The 18,075-nt window shown below is 43.0% G+C and overlaps 1 protein-coding gene across 1 annotated transcript in view; it reads right to left on the reverse strand.

The window, feature by feature from the left end:
- Nucleotides 1-556: 556 nt before the first annotated feature.
- Nucleotides 557-18,075, reverse strand: part of agbl1 (AGBL carboxypeptidase 1) — a 130,530-nt gene continuing 113,011 nt past the window's right edge. The window contains exons 24-28 of the mRNA XM_029253534.1: nt 7,444-7,612; nt 4,521-4,583; nt 4,356-4,421; nt 4,017-4,034; nt 557-598 (exon numbers count right to left, since the gene is read on the reverse strand). Coding sequence (XP_029109367.1) covers nt 557-598; nt 4,017-4,034; nt 4,356-4,421; nt 4,521-4,583; nt 7,444-7,612 — 358 coding nt within the window. The remainder of the gene's footprint in view (nt 599-4,016; nt 4,035-4,355; nt 4,422-4,520; nt 4,584-7,443; nt 7,613-18,075) is intronic.

An 18,075-nucleotide genomic window follows, 5' to 3' on the forward strand; every position in this document is an offset into this window, starting at 1 on the left:
GAAATGCTGTACTATTATTAGGGGGGTGTGGTGGCACAGCGGGTTTGGCTAGGGCCTGCTCTGTGGTGGGTCTGGGGTGCCTTGCGGCAGACTGGCATCTCTTCCTGAGTGCGTCCCCTCCCTCTCCAGCCTTGCACCCTGTGTTTCCGGGTTAGGCTCCGGTTCGCCATGACTACCCTTTGGGATGAGGGGTTTTCAGCCAGTGTGTAGTATTATTAATAAATCTTGACCTTTAGTAAAATATGCTTGCACCAATCTTTCCTTCAAGTTATTGTGCCTAACATCATTGTAGCTATCAGAATAAAAGCATGAAATATTTCTAGAATTACATCAATACATTTCAATCCTAAGGCCTTTTCTACTTTCTTAGAACTTGCACAAATGTCACAGCTCCAGTGTAAGTCAACACCCAGGGGAAATAACAGAGGCTGTGGGAGAAATGTCATGTTTTCTCATGTCACAACATCATGCAAGTGTAGCTGATCTCAGTTCTGACTCTTACCATAAGCTTTGCTTTTGCAGTTCACAGTCTTAGCCTTAGCAACTGGCCTTAGCATCACTTCAAAATTGGGTACACCCTAGACAGGAGACTGGTCAGCTGTGGGGGAGCCACAGACACATACACACAACATGGGCAATTCATAGTTTCCAGTTCACCTGAGCTGCATGTTTTCAGACAGTGGGAAAAAAATCTGTGCAGACATGAGGAGAACATGCAAAGTTCTAACAGACTGAGCTGGATTTGAGCCTACATCTGAACAGCCCAGGCATAGTGAGGTGGAAGTTTCACTGTACAGCCCCCTTTTTGGAAAATCCAAATGTAATTTAAAATAAGAATAATTTGTATTATAGGGCAGCACGGTGGCTCAGTGAGTAGTGTGTGGAGTTTTAATTTCTTCTATCTGCAAGGGCTTTCTCTGGATTTCTCCCATAGTCCAAAGATACACATTTCAGATGGATTGGTGGTGCTAAATTGGTTGTAGAGAGAGAGAGAGAGAGAGAGAGAGAGAGAGAGAGAGAGAGAGAGCGCAACTTCCTTGTGATGGATTGGCTCCCATCCAGGGTGTACACCCCCAGCCTTGCAGCCGTTGACTCTGGGATAGGTTCCAAATCTTTGCAACCCTTGACCAGGACAAGCAGTTCATGAAAATGGATAGATGAATTAATAATTTGAATTGTAATTATTTCTAGAAAATTGACAAATATGTCAGCTACAGTTTCTGGACCTTTTCATCTCTCATTTGCTCTGCAAAGACAGACCAAAAAATTATGTTACAAGTTAAATATACTAACCCTAAGTCATTTAACTAATGGCAAGGGTGTAACTGAAACATGTAGACTGTAAATTGCTCAGAAAATAACTGCTAAAATTTTTTGTTACCCCTAAAGTGCTTCACTGTGTACATCACAGGGCCAATATTAATGAACTGAAGTAATAAACAGTGGCCTTTAATGGTATGATACAATATGATTGTTTCAAAAGCCCTGGAACATAATTTACAGACTCCCCGTCTAGCCTCTGATGGAAACAATTAAAAGTTTTTTTTTAATTAATGAATAGCACTCAATTAATGTTTATAAACATGATAAAAGTCACTATCAAAAGTTACATTATACTTTAGTTCCTAGTAGAATTGTCACGTTCTCCGCATCTGGCACCTTTGCGACACCTGCCGTTCCCTGATGGGAACGACTATAAAGAGGGAATCCGAGGAAGCCCAGACGCGGAACCTTGTTTTGCCTCCTTGTTTCCCAGCGAACCGTATTACCGAGAGACCCATTCCGACTTCGACCCTTTGCCTGTTTCTTCCTGACCACGTTCCTTGCCTAGCCCTTTCTACGACATTTGTTGATCGCCTGACCCTCGCCTGCCCCTCGACTACGATTATGGATTCTGATTCGGCTTTCTTGCACGTCGATCCGGACACTCTGCACTCGAGTCCGTCCGCACTACGCGCAACCGTGACAAGAGTAAAATCTTCATCTTACTTTTTTAATGCAGAAAAGTTGAGCAATCATTTAAATTAATGACTTCAATATGAAATAGGATATTTCTATTTACATATATTTATATTATACTTTAATTAGAAAACAGCAAATTATTTAAGATTTAAAAACATTTCGGAATACATAGTTTAAAAATCATAGGCTTTGTATATGGCACACAAGGAAAAAGACCAACAAATACTAACTCCTGCAACCCTTAAACCGTGAGAAGCTGTCTGTCATGGAAAAGAGAAGACAGGTACCAAGAACCCAATTTATGAAAGTCTCTATTACACAGTCTACCTCCCTTGCTCTCTGAGGCAGCTTTGGAGACAGCTAGTTTGGTACCTGCAATGGCTACCACCAACTACAGAGGCCTCAGAGCATCCTTCATGGAGAGAGTGGTGTTGACAGTGAAGGACAACCAGAAGAAGCTGTGGAACCTTTGATATTAAGTCATCAGAAAGCCGTTTGCAATTGTCTAATAACTGTACAACTGCTGCATGCAGTGGCTATAACCAGAGGTATAGGCCCAGCAGAAGGTCGTGGAGCTGTTGACTCAGGAACAGTTCATCTTTGCAGTCTCAAGAAAGTAACCAACTCTCTTAGATGTTATCAGGCCGCATCTCTGAAGGAGGTAATCGAACTGGAAAAAAAAAGACATTACACCCGACCCAGGTTTAGACCGCCCGCCAGCCTCAAGCCCCTTCTAAGCCTTTTTCTTTGACTGCCTGTCCAGTCCATATCCCAACTCAATCTTACTCAGGCATATGTTCTCCAGGAGCCACCTCCTCTGAAAAAAAAAAAGTTTCTTCCTGTTAAGCCCCCTCTCTAGTCATGAAAGTACAAGCTGCCAGTACTTTTTGAAACTGATTATTTGGACTTTAAGTTTGTGATGAACTGAAATGAATAAATGTCCACACTGCTTTCCAGCATATGTGGGGGACAAATTGCAAGAAAAGAATAGGAAACCCTCTTGGGAATCCTCTCGGCTCATGATTCTATAGCTTTGCAGAGAGTTTTAAGACACAGCGTGGAAAGCATGACCCCTCACACACCAGATACAGGAAGAAAGAAACATTCCTTCACTGTCCACAGATATTAAGAATGGGTAATTCCCCTTCAAATTAAGTCAGAAGAACAATCCATGCAGTTCACATTTCCTCTGTCCACTAACTGCTTTCTTCACCCTGTCCAGTTCGGTGCAGCAACCAATGTTCCTGCTAATGAGAAACTGGACAGAAAGTGTGGGTGTCAGTGGCTAATCTAACCACAATAGTTACACAAACTTGCACACGCAGCAGTTGCAAGGGAGCACATTTTCCATAGGGCAGCTGAGTCAATAGCATTGTTTCTCTCTGCAGTTCACACCAGTTGTCCATTCCCACCTGGCAATGCATCCTCCCCACACTCTGGGTGCAATTTGTCTGTTGGGTTTCCCCTGTGGCAAGGCACACCACAAACAAAGTTCCACATTTTTCAAACTATCAAAAGTGCAAGGTGGGGGACATGGTGGTGTGGCGGGTTCAGCTGCTGTCTGCTGTGTGGTAGGTCTGGGGTTCGGGCCCTCCTTGGGGTGCCTTGTGATAGACTGATGTCCCCTCCCCCTTCGGCCTTGCGCCCTGTGATGCCAGGTAAGGCTCTGGCTCATCGCTATCCTACTTGTGAGAAGCAGTTTTTGACAATGGATGGACAGAATTGTCAGGTGTTCACCTTAAAGTTGCTTCCTTTAAAAGTGGACATGAGAAATCAATCTGACCCTTCATCATGTGGATGCCAAACAGAAGAACTTCAACAGTGAAACTCCATGCTGACAACAGTGAAAAAACACCTAATTGCCATGACTCTCTAATTAAAACCCCTGCTTGACAGCAAGCTGCTGACTGAGATAAAGAGGTGGAGAGTTACCAGGGACACCAGTTTTAAATTTTCAGTCTTTAGCACACATTTGCCTTTGTTTTGCTTTCCCCCCAAGCCATTGTCCAGTCCTATACCCTTCCACATAAAGACTGTTGTCGAGTTCAACATACCTGAGTCCAAGAGTTATCCTGTAAAAAGAATCAGGAAAATGTCATATCATATCAAGTAATCAAAAATATTTTCATACTTTTCAGTTATTCTTTTCCTTACCTCAGTTGCATTTTTCGTCCAGCCATTTCAAGGAGAACTGCAAAATGAGTGGTGAATCATTAAATTCCGAATACTCTAGAGGACATGACAGTGTCTGAAAAGGAATGATATCTGAGTGTTCAGTGGACTTTTACAGAACAGAACTATCAGAACAAAGAGGTTGCTTTTAAGATCTAGATATATGTAATCTGTGCCTGTATGAGCTGCAACAATGTGAGGTAATCTTTTCATAGTCTCACACTCATGCAGGTGTAGGCAACTTCAATGTTCCTGTTGCAGGGTAGGGGTGGTGGAAAGGTTTTCCCCTGTGGAGGGGAGACAGACCTGACCAAAACACTAATTAAGAAAGGCAGTCATGCGTATACAGCCTCTTGTTCTCAGCATTTCAATGAGGCTGAACCTACCTTGTTCTGCTCGGGGCAGGAATTGTCGTTCACCACACTGCAGTGTCTAATTAGGCAATCTATCTGCAGACAAGAATGAAATTACCAGAGGACAGGCCACATGCCTGGTGTGTGTCACATGGCATTGGTGTGCAGGTTAGTCTTAATCAGGGGGAGGGGCTCTGTAACGACCGGAGAGCAACATGGCATTTTAATTGAAATGATGCAAAAATAATTGCGCAGCAAAATGTGAGATGGTCTTTTGGTGCTAGAAGGAAACTGCCACACTGTCTTATTTGTTTTCTATCAGAATGGTTCATAATTACAAGTTACTTGACATTAATGAAATTTTCTGCACCTAAGGTGGAACCGTCATTATTTTCTAGTCATCACTGTTCTTCTCTTGAGGCTACTGCTGAAAAGTACGTTAAAAAAAAAAAAATTAACTATTTATATTTTCTAGCTTTAAAATTTACCACTTGAGAGAAAAGCATGTGCCAAATGGATGAACGTAAAGAAAAATGTTAAGCACATTACTCTTGGCTTGTCAACATGCTGATTTCTGGCCAGAAAACTTCCTTTCAGTGTCCTGGCTGTGTATTATATTTTATTTTTATAATGCTGTATATTTTATACAGTAAACATTTCAAAGTGCCTCTAAACTGTGAAAAAAATATGTTTTTCTTAAGTTATTTGGCTGTTGAAGATATATCTTTAAAGGGAAGAAAGCAAATGAAAAACTGAATTCTAGGTGTTTTAACTGCACCAAGTTTGCGAACAATGCCAAGAAGCCTTTATGTCAGCCATCGGATTGTTCACTAACATTTAATAAAAACAAATCTAATCTGACTCACTTTGGACTCAAAGAGCAGAAATTGGAACCTCCCACAACAGAGAACACAGTGCATCATATCAAACATACCAGAGGTCCCAAGGGGCAACAAACTCAACCATGACCTCTTGGCCTCCAATGGGCTCTCGGATGTGTGCTTTGAGTGCTGAGATTGGATTAGCAGTACACTTCGGTACTGTTTCATGGGAAGCACAGTATTATCCACAAATTCAGACTGATTCCAAGATACAGCTGTCTGTTTTCCCACAGTGAGTAGGGAAAGTGGGCCACACATCAAAGCACAATCTAAAAATAAACTTTTCAGTATTCTTTACATTCTGAATCACAGTCTGGGGGCTGCTGACCACTCTGAAAGGTAACAACCGTGTCATCGTTATAGCCACTGGTGACAGAGTGCATTTCAATAGGACCATGAGAAGCAACCCAGTGATGAGTTCTCAGATTGCTGTAGTCCAGTGTTTCACATCACATAGCTAGTTACTTTCAGAAGCTTATTCTTACAGTCACAACTACCTCTTTTGGCATAATTACTGTATTGTATGTAATTTTAATTGTGTTTATATAGATGCATTATATTCTCTGAAGTTGATACATTTCATTATTTTATTTTGTCATGGTCTCTGACAATTTGTATCATGGTCTCAGTAGTATTGTTGATAACATGATTAAGTATTGAAATGGATATTGAAAGAGCCAATGACATACACAAAAAGAAGTAATGACTTATGTCCAGTGTATATATATGTGTGTCTGTGTGGTTGTCCAAAAAGAAATAGATTTGAGATTTTTCTAATTTTGCAAATTGTGAAAAAAAAAAAAATCATAATTAACTAGATGTTGGTGCAGTGGTTAGTGTGGTCCAACAGGTTTGATTCAGTCTGTGTCAAGTTTGCACATTATCCCCAGCTTTGAATGAGTTTCCTCCAGGTAATGTGGTTTGCTCTCACAATCCAAAGCATGTTGCAGGTGAACTCGTGACTAAATTGTCTGTACTGTCTGACTATGTAAGTGAATGGGTGTATGTGACTGTGATAGACTGACTCTTGTCTAGGGTGTTCCCTCGGCTTGCCTTATGCCCTGTGCTTCTTGAATAGGCTCTGGACTGCCACAGCCCTGACATAGAGAACTGGTTAATCAAAGTCAGTGTGTTTATTAATTACATACAACTATTGCCTTAATTTGCATAGGTTAGATTAGATTATGTTAAAGATTTCCATGACAATATATTTCTGTTTGCACTGATTATTGAAATACAATAAAAATAAAACATAATCCAGAGATGACTTTCATGTTCTCTGTTATAAACAATGGATAAATACTGTAAAATTTAAACTGCATCAGGGTCAGCCATCCTAGTCCAGTCAACATTGGCATTTGTGTTCACCTTTCATAAAAGAACTGCGTTTAAGCAAGAAAATGTTTTGCACTGAATGTAAGGCTGAATCACTGAATGCTGATTCATATCCCATGATCAACCCACAGAGATGGTGTATTTAATTTAATCAGTTGTGTTCTGTCAAATTTGACCCATTTACAGTGTTTATCATAAATATAGTTTCTTTCATCTTATTCCTATAAAGCTTCATGATATCCTCCACTGTAGGCATCTGAACTCAAAATTAATCATTGCCAGTTTCACTGAATTTTATGTAATTTATTCAAATTTTATCAATCTATGTGTGTCTAGTCAGATCAGGATAGCTATAGGAAATTTAACTATAATGAAGAGTAAAGAGCATCAAATGGCAAATTCAGGAGTTCACACAAATGGTGTCATTTCAGGTAAATGAGATCAAGAGATTACAAATTTCAAAAAGACATGTAAAGCTTGTAGAAGTGTAGAAGTGACAAAGACTAGGAATGAGGTTGCTCAGGGTATGACACAAAATTAGGTAACATTATATATTTTTTAATATATTTTACAAACAATTGGACAGAGCACCAAAAATAGAAAGCAGTGGCAAACACAACCCAAGGATTAATGTGAGCAGTAGGGATCCACATACATTGCAGTTCCATTACTTATGGATCTTTCTCCTTCACAACTCTGAGGATATTTGGAGAGTTGCACTGTATTTTGTCATCTTCTACCTCTTTGTCATCATCATTGTCATCTTCCTCATCCTTCTCATCCTCCTCCTCTGAGCTGGAGACGTTGTCATTAATCTCAGAGTCAAGCTCGTCTCCACTGTGTTTCAGATAATAGTTGCCACAATACTCAATTGTCTCACTGCATGGTGGCTCATCATCCTCAAAGGACCTACAGGGAAAAGAGAATACTTGATTGATCCTGGAAGACAGTCACAATATCTTCAGCAGCAGTGATTACAGCCTTCATGAAGCATAGATGAACATTCTAGGCAGGACAGTAGTTCATTTCGTGGGAGCCAAACATAGTAACACATACCACAGCCAATGCTGGGTACAGTTCACCTAAACTGCATCTCATTGCACTGTTGGTTGAAATTCATACTGACATGGGGAGAATATGCACACTTGTGGATTTGACTCTACACCCAACTCTCACAGGTACTGTGAGGTGGCAGCACTACCTGCTGTGCCATACTGCCACCCATGTAATAAATTACCCAAGACTTAAAATGGAATCTCTCACTGACTCAACATGGTACACTTTAATGTTAATATCCTTACTAAAAGAATAAGAAGTCTGTGATATTCTCAGTAGTTCACTTAAGTCAGTATAGTTGGAACAACGGTATACACAGGGGCCTCCATGTTGTCAGAGCCAGACACAGACAGAGAACATACCCCTCGGGTCTCCTTGAAGGAGTTATTAAATGAGAATTCGTTATGCCTGGCTGTTTCCCCCGGCCCTGTGAGGAGGGAAAGATAGAGCTGGAGCACGTGTAGTTGCTGCTGTGTGATGTACTCCCATGATGCACCAGCCTACTGCCAAAAAACCTGTTCTCGAAATCCACAGTCATGGCTCTTTTCACTTCCCCTTCAGCAACTCTAGCTATTCACTTCAATAACAAAAATGCCATAATTCATTAACATTAGCTGAGATTGAGCATATATATATATATATATATATATATATATATATATATCACATACGGAGGTGAAGAATTTATTCAAAATGTTCAAATGCTAAACTTGGAATTTTTTCCATTCATTGTCAAGTGGCCTACAAGTAACCAAATCTATGTGCATACTGGATAAAGAATTTTTCAACAAAAGCAAACTTGTGAAGGATGGAGTAGTTGCTTGTTTTCGCTTTTGTGGCTTAGATCCAATCACCTGTATGTTAAAGGAATCTCCTAAAAATGTAATCATGGTATCAAGTTATATGGTAACTGGATTATATTGGTCCATCAGCACTAATATAGTAATACAAAGATGATGAAGACTGATTTTTGCTGATTTTGTTGACATTTCCTTGTATGCCTAAATGTTGTCATTGAAAACATCCATTCATCCATCCATCTATCTTCCTCCGCTTATCCGGTACCGGGTCGCAGGGGCAGTAGTCCAAGCAGAGCCCCCCAGACTTCCTTCTCCCTGCACACCTCCTCCAGCTCCTCTGGGGGAACCCCAAGGCGTCCCCAGGCCAGCTGGGAGACCTAGTCTCTCCAACGTGTCCTGGGTCTGCCCCGAGGCCTCCTCCCAGTGGGACATGCCCGGAACACCTCTCCAGGGAGGCGTCCAGGAGGCGTCCGGAACAGATGCCCGAGCCACCTCAACTGGCTCCTCTCGATGCGGAGGAGCAGCGGCTCTACTCCGAGCTCCTCCCGGGTGACTGAGCTCCCCACCCTATCCCTAAGGGTGCGCCCAGCCACTCTGCAGAGGAAACTCATTTCTGCCGCTTGTATCCGTGATCTCATTCTTTCGGTCATGATCCAAAGTTCATGACCATAGGTGAGGGCAGGAACGTAGATCGACTGGTAAATTGAGAGCTTCGCCTTACGACTCAGCTCCTTCTTCACCATAACAGACCGGTACAATGACCGCATTACTGCGGACGTCGCACCGATCCGTCTGTCAACCTGCCGCTCCATTTCTCCCTCACTTGTGGACAAGACCCCGAGATACTTAAACTGCTCCACTTGAGGGAGCAACTCCCCACTAACCCGGAGGGGGCAATCCACCTTTTTCCGACTGAGAACCATGGCCTCGGATTTGGAGGTGCTGCTTCTCATCCCCGCCGCGTCGCACTCGGCTGCAAACCTCTCCAGTGCATGCTGTAAGTCTTGATTCGATGAAGCCAACAGGACCACATCGTCCGCAAAAAGCAGAGACGAGATCCTGCGGCCACCAAAACAGACACCCTCCGTTCCTTGGCTGCGCCTAGAAATTCTGTCCATGAAGATAATGAACAGAATAGGTGACAAAGGACGGCCCTGGCGGAGTCCAACATGCACCGGGAACAGGTCTGACTTACTGCCAGCAATGCGAACCAAGCTCCTGCTCCGGTCATACAGGGAACGAACAGCCCGTAGCAGCGAGCCCCAAACCCCATAATCCCAAAGTACCTCCCACAGGATGCCACGAGGGACATGGTCGAATGCCTTCTCCAGGTCCACAAAACACATATGGACTGGTTGGGCAAACTCCCACGAACCCTCCAACACCCTAGTGAGGGTATAGAGCTGGTCCAGTGTTCCACGGCCAGGGCGAAAACCACATTGCTTCTCCTGAATCCGAGGTTCGACTATCGGTCAGATTCTTCTCTCCAGTACCCCGGCATAGACTTTCCCAGGGAGTCTAAGGAGTGTGATCCCCCTATAGTTGGAACACAATCTCCGGTCCCCCTTCTTAAAAAGAGGGACCACTACCCCGGTCTGCCAGTCCAGAGGCACCATTCCCGAGCTCCACGCAATGCTGCAGAGGTGTGTCAACCAAGACAGCCCCACAACATCCAGAGACTTGAGAAACTGGATGAGATCAACCCCCGGAGCCTTGCCACCGAGGAGTTTTTTGACTGTCTCAGCAACTTCAGCCAGGGTAATGGACGAGTCCCCCTCCAAGTCCCCGGCCTCAGCTTCCTCTACGGAAGGCGTGTCGGAGGGATTGAGGAGATCCTCAAAGTACTCCTTCCACCGCCCGAGGACATCCTCAGTCGAGGTCAGCAGCACACCACTTCCACTGTAAACAGTGTTGGCGGAACACTGCTTTCCCCTTCTGAGTCGCCGGACGGTTTGCCAGAATCTCTTTGAGGCCGACCGAAAGTCTTCCTCCATGGCCTCACCAAACTCCTCCCAGGCCCGAGTTTTTGCCTTGGCGACTGCCAGAGCCGCGTTCCGTCTGGCTTGCCGGTACCCGTCAGCTGCTTCAGGAGTCCCATGAGCCAGCCAGGCCCGATAGAACTCCTTCTTCAGCTTAACGGCATCCCTTACCTCCGGTGTCCACCACCGTGTTCGGGGATTGCCGCCGCGACAGGCGTCGGAGACTTTATGGCCGCAGCTCCGAACTGCCGCCCCGACAATGGAGGTGTGGAACATAGCCCATTCGGACTCAATGTCCCCCACCTCCCTCAGGACCTGGTTGAAGCTCTGTCGGAGGTGGGAGTTGAAGACCTCTCTGACAGGGGCCTCCGCCAAATGTTCCCAACAGACCCTCACTATGCATCTGGGCCTGCCAGGTCTGTCCAGCTTTCTCCCCCGCCATTGAATCCAAATCACCACCAGGTGGTGATTAGTTGACAGCTCAGCCCCTCTCTTCACCCGAGTGTCCAAGACATATAGCCGAAGATCAGAAGAAACGACTACAAAGTCGATCATCGACCTCCGTCCTAGGGTGTCCTGGTGCTAAGTGCACTGATGGACACCCTTATGCATGAACATGGTGTTTGTTATGGACAAACCGTGACTAGCACAGAAATTCAATAACAGCTCACCACTCAGATTCAGATCAGGGAGGCCGTTCCTCCCAATCACGCCCCTCCAGGTGTTACTGTCGCTGCCCATGTGGGCGTTAAAGTCCCCCAGTAGAACGACAGAGTCCCCAGTGGGCGCTTTCAGCACGCCCCCCAGGGACTCTAAAAAGGCCGGGTACTCTACGCTGCCGCTAGGCGCATAAGCACAAACAACAGTGAGAGACCGTTCCCTGACCTGAAGGCGCAGGGAGACAACCCTCTCATTCACCAGGGTAGACTCCAACACATGGCGGCTGAACTGGGGGGCTATTAATAAGCCCACACCCACCCGCCGCCTCTCACCCTGGGCAACGCCAGAATAGTGGAGAGTCTACCCTTGGTCGAGAAGAGTGGTTCCAGAACCCAAGCTGTGAGTGGAAGTGAGCCCAACTATATCTAGACGGTATCTCTCAACCTCCTGCACTAGCTCAGGCTCCTTCCCCGCCAGTGAGGTAACATTCCAAGTCCCAAAAGCCAGAGTTGGTGCCCAAGTTTTGGGTCGACCAGGCACTCGGCCCCAACCACCGCCCAAATCACAATGCACCGGCCCCTTACGGCCTCTTCAGCAGGTGGTGAGCCCACCAAAGAGCGGCTCCACGTCTTGGCTTCGGGCTGAGCCCTGCTAGGCCCCGTGGGCATAGACCTGGCCACCAGGTGCTCGCATGCGAGCCCCCCCCCGCCAAAGGCCTGGGGTGTGGCCCCGGTGACAACATACCGGGCGGGATAAACAAGAACCTTGATTTAATAGTCATAAGGGGGAATGCAAAAATGACGTTCGCTGACATCTATAAGGTTAGGGTAGTGGCCATGGCTGAATGGCTTTTAGCTGATCCGCCGTTGATCTGCCTATCCTGCAGAGTCAATCAGTACCTCTGACCAGAAGCATCTGCACAGTTTAAACTTTCACCAGCAGATGACTGAAGGCACAAGCCTCATAGATATGACTGGAACATGTTTTGGCTGGTTTCTGCATGTGGAAACATCCTCTCTTAGCAACAGGTTAACACACTTGGGAGTATGATGTTCATTGTGATATGAATACAGACAATATGGAGGTGATTTACAGTAAGCTGTTAGTTGACCATTACAAGACTTGTGTTTAAGCAGACAGATTTAGTGGTCCACATTTTTGAAAGTTCCATCAGCCTACAGATATCCACCCACGACAGAAGGCTGGTATAAGGTCTAGTAACTGTAGGAATGCTTTTGGCAGTTTGTTGCATGGTGGTTAGAGCTACTCCCTTTGAATTCAGAGATTGCCAGTTTGAGTCCCACCTCCAGCTGTAGTACCCTTGAGCAAGGTACTTAGCATAAATTGTTCCACTAAAACTACACAGCTGTGTAAATGGGTCAATAATTCCAATTTTATGCTTTGAAAAAAAGCATCAGCTAAATGAATAAATGTAATCAGGAAAAAAAAAAAAAAAACACTATGGAAGAGGATGTAACCAATAAATGGACCTGGACCTTGGCTCCCATTGTGTAGGTGCCTTTGCCTTTTGTTCCTCAAATTTTCAATGAAAAAAAGGTCTGGCAGATATAAAAAGACAGAAGGAGGAAGGGAATAGGAAAGGGTAACAATCACAGATTTATCTGATCATTCTGGAAAATCAGAAGGCAGCAGCTGTATTGTGTTTTTCATGCTATGCTAAAAGTAGGTGAAGTATGTGTGAAAATGTCTCATGAGACGAAGCCTTATGTTACATTTTGACACTCTTCATGTCTTCCTGACTCACACTGGAGGACAAGAGGTAATTTGCTGTGGCTGTGCAGCTACATACCTTCTGGAGTCACATGGGGCAAAGAAGGACACAAGGACAGCGTTCATTATGAACCCTCATTGAAACACCAGCACACAACGAGACGTAGCAGTGCGTACACAAGGAAATAAAGCTCTCGGTCCAAGGACTCCGTTTCTTCAAGAACCTGCACCTCAACCCAGCCTTCCCAGCCTGCTTAGCCCTTATCAATTTTCTTTCCCCTCTCCACACTGTCCAAAAGGACTCACCTCCTCATAATCCCCGTGAGCCTCCACAGTGGTTGAACAACTATTTCACATTTTACCCACAATTCCCAATATTTACATCACGAACATCATTTCCCACTTGAACATGACACCCCCCGGTAATGTGAGTCGTTACATTACTAAATCAATACACTAGAGCCTCTCAGGAAATACAATAAACAATAACAGGTTAACAGTTGAAATTACCATTCGGCAAAATGTTATCTCTGTGCTGTACTCCTTCATTAGATTAATATAAGAGGAACAGAAAACTGTACCATGAGTCTTTACTGTCCAAATTATTTTAGCCACACACATTTTCTTTTGAAATGGTATCAATCAGTTTAAAAAATCATGTATACATATTGAATTTATGAATTTGCAACAGATACCTATGTCAAAAGCTTGATTGCGGCATTAGAAATTACATACTGCACTTCCACAAACTGGTAAAACCAACAAAATAGATGACTTTCCAGTTCTCAAAATAGTTAAGCAGTAATTAATTAAATGCAGAACATAAAAAATGGTAAACAAAAGTGGATACTGATTAAATCAAATTGATTCTTCGAATGTATTTTTAATCAATATAGTATTTAAGAGGGCTTCACTGGAAGACTGTGTAATGGATATTCTCAGTTTGTTGTGTGTCACATGATGGGCACTACACCAAGCAGTAAGGACAATACTGTAATATCCCACCTCATCTCTCCCTCAATATTAGTTGGCAAAGGTCAGGGTCCCCATCTTGAGGGAATACACTGCAACTGCTGGTTGGATACTGCTCCATAATGAAAAATCAGTTTGTAGCAGCCATGAAGGACCTTCAGACACATCACTTACAGAAGCAGCATGTCCTTTCAATTCTGGCAAGCTCCTCCTTCTGACATATTCGAAATGTCATAGTTTACATTTACACAGCCCCTTTTCAAGCTCTCACGTATGGCATTCATTGGTCTTCGTAACCTTGTATGGGAAAATAACTTTCAGAACATTTTCCTTCATCTGGTCTTGCTCTCAATGTTATGTATATGTATATAACTAGGTTGGGTCCACTCCACTATTATTTAAATAAACCTTACATGAAACATATGTACTAATTATGCTGATGCTGACCTGATAGTGAACAATATGATTATTCCATCTGTCCCTATATGTAAGACAAACTGTTTCCCTTAACTGAAACCAAACCGTCATATTTACTCTGTTTGTGAAAGATTTAATTGTTGCTATTTGGACATTATCTAAAATTAATGGTTAAGTTGACTACAGACATCATGCATAAGGCTCGCAAGAATTTAGCTGGATGGTGACAAGTCACAATGCAAAAAAATAAAAAATACACATCTCTGTACTGAATTTTAATAAAACAAAGGAAAACTTTAAGTTGGTTTGTTGGCACTTATTCACTTATATTCACTCATATCACTCACATCTTCTTTCAGATGTATGTTGCTTTCAAGAAAAGCGTCTGGTAAATGAATAAAGTAAATGTAAATGTACATATGTAAATTACATATTGACAAAAAAAATTAAAATGCTACTGGCTCAAATTTTTGTATAATTTAAATTCAGCTGCTCTACCTGTTTTTCTTACCAGATTACTCATCATTATTGTGTTGTTTAGCACTTTCATATATAAATAGTAAATTATAAAATCATAATCAATGTACTATAGTACCTTGTTTAAGAATACCGCAGTAATAACCCTGAAGGACTTGACCCAACAACTTTCAAGTCGGTCTGAGTCCTTGACCATTCCTATTCCTGCTACTTACTTCTCTAATTCAGGTTTAATTACTTCATTTGTAAGCAGTAATATGAAATGCTTCTCCCTATGTGACCAAACCTCAAAGATATTCAAGAAATCTGACTTGCCTCCTGAAAGCATTCAACATCAAAGCTATATCACCATTAACTTAACAGTTTGAGGCACACCGTAATCAATGGATGACTCAACAAATTATGCTTGATCTTTGCTGCCTTAATTAAAAAGCTTAGATTGATGTAACCCTTGAAAATCCACGGACCATTCTATGTGCTGGATACTTTGTGAAAGAGTTTGCCATAGTGGCTGTCTTTTGTCACAGAACTGAACGTAACATTTTTCTTTCCTGGGAAATAAGACTGTTGTCTTACCAGATGAGGTAGACTACAAATGACCTTACATTTTAGGAAATTCAGTACTTCAATATATTTACTATACTATATTTTGCAATTGGGGTGCGGTGGCGCAGTGGGTTGGCCCGCAGTCCTGCTCTCCGGTGGGTCTGGGGTTCAAGTTCCGCTTGGGGTGCCTTGCGACGGACTGGCGTCCCGTCCTGGGTGTGTCCCCTTCCCCCTCTGGCCTTACGCCCTATGTTGCCGGGTAGGCTCCGGTTCCCCGTGACCCCGTAAGGGACAAGCGGTTCTGAAAATGTGTGTGTATTTTGCAATTTCTGTAGTGTAACACTTTTGGAAGCAACATTTCAAAGCTGTAATATTAATGGTAGTCATACTGTAGTTCAACAGAAGCCTCAAAAAAAAAAAAAAAGAGTTGCCTTTAAATGGGGAAAAAAAAGGAAAAAGAAATCTTATGAACAAAAAAACTATCTGCATTTTATTGTAAAAGTTCATCTGACCTGGGGGCATTTTAAAAGATATTAAGATATTTTTTTTTAAGATATTTAGAAAGCTGTTTTATGATGGGGGGTGCGGTGGCGCAGTGGGTTGGAATGGGTCCTGCTCTCCAGGGGGTCTGGGGTTTGAGTCCTGCTTGGGGTGCCTTGCGACAGACTGGTGTCCTGTCCTGGGTGTGTCCCCTCCCCCTCCGCCCTTACGCCCTGTGTTACTGGGTAGGCTCTGGTTCCCTGCGACCCCATATGGGACTAGTGGTTCCGAAAGTGTGTGTGTGTGTGTGTGTGTGTGTGTGTGTGTGTGTGTTTTATGATATTTTAAATAGCAGGCACATATAAGGCATTAAATATAAAATATAACTGGGTATAAACAGTAAAATATAATGTTTCTCCTACTGTGATTCCATTAAGGAAATTAAGTTTTAGATGTGTAAAAGTAAACACTGCTGAATGTGAAAGAGCCCCTGTATTGAGATTTCAAGTTATGTTTATCCAAAGCCTATCAAAACTTTGGGAAATGGTGCTGACACTGCAGCATAAAGCTGAGGGGAAAGAAAAAAAAAAAAAGAAACACGATATGTCTCATCACTGAAAAACACTGGTGTTTGAAATATTAAAATATTGTTAATATATGAATTTAAGGCAATAAGAACAACTTACAGTCCACCAAATAGCTGCTTTAAAACATTTCTTAAAGGGTCCACACCCATCTCTTTAACCCTTGGAGGCTATTCCACTGATAAATCACATAACTGGGTTATATCCTGGGTGAATCTTACCCTTCAAATTTGAAAACTCCAGAAGTTACATGGTTTTTATCAAACAAATAAACAAATGTAAATGCACAATGGTAAGCATTAGTTTTCTCAGGTTTGGATCTGTCAGGACAGTAATCCTGATTACTGTCATGTTTCTCTACTCCAGTAACACAGCCAATATGTTCACAGACAATCTGAGTGTTTCCTCTGTGGTTCTATAATACTCCATTTGATGTTACCATCTTTTGAAAAAACTGTCTTGTTTGTTTTGATTGACAAACAAAACCTTCCCATCTTTGGTTTTACCAGCAGCACTGGGAATTTTTACCAAAATCACTGTCTATCATTTTCATTTTATCTAAAAAAACATACTCTGAACCATGACTAAAATGATCAAATTCAACTACAGTATTGAAATATCACTATCATCATTTCTATCCAGTCTGTAATTAGTTTTGCAGCTTTTGCAGCATAAAATTTTATCACCAACTTCCAGACAACAACAACATATGACTGTATATCAAAAAGTAAGTGGCATCGATAAATGCAAAAATCAGTTTGGGACAGATACCAGAAAATGCATGAGTCATTTATGAAACTTTGGAAATTGACATTGTATAAAGTGGCAGTGAAATGTATACATAGACAGCTTGCTTTCCGCCTTTAGCTGAATGACTAGTCTTCTATTTGTATTATATTTTTGTATAAAAAAGCAATAGCATACCTTTGAGATTGCATTTTTGGCACACAAAGTGTTTTTTTGTTGAGAATTTCTACCCATCCATCCAATTTAAAACCCACTTGTCGTGAGCAGAGTCGCTGTGAACCAGAGCCTATCCTAGAAGCACTGGGCACAAAGCAGAGGAAGGTAGTCCATCACAGAGTAGCCACACACACTACAGACAATTTGGTATCATAAATTCACTTCAACTACATGTCTTTGGACTGTGGGAGGAAACAGGAAAACCTAGAGGAAACTTACACAAGGCACAAGGAGAACATACAAACTCTACACAGACTGAACAGGGATTGAACCCATGTTCTCTTGCACTGCTCTTGTCCCTGTCCCTTACGACTTCCTCCAGCTCATCCCGGGGATCCCCAGCCACTCCCAGGCCAACTGGGAGATATAATCTATCCAGCAGGTCCTGGGCCAACCTCGGGGTCTCATCTCAATTGGCTGTGTCTGGTATACCTCCAAAGGGAGGTGCCCAGGGGGCATCCTTACCAGATGCCTGAACCACCTCAACTGGCTCCTCTCAATGCGGAGGAGTAGCAGCTCTACTCTGAGTTCCTCCCGGATGGCCGAACTCCTGAACCTGTCACAGAGAGTGAGTCCCACCACACTGAGTAGAAAACTCATTTCAACCACTTGAATCCGAGATATTATTCTTTCGGTCATTACCCAGAGTTCACGACCATAGGTGAGGGTAGGGACGTAGACCAACTGGCAAATAGAGAGCTTTGCCT

The sequence above is a fragment of the Scleropages formosus genome, chromosome 7 (genome assembly GCF_900964775.1).
Source record: "Scleropages formosus chromosome 7, fSclFor1.1, whole genome shotgun sequence".
Classification (NCBI taxonomy): Eukaryota; Metazoa; Chordata; class Actinopteri; order Osteoglossiformes; family Osteoglossidae; genus Scleropages; species Scleropages formosus.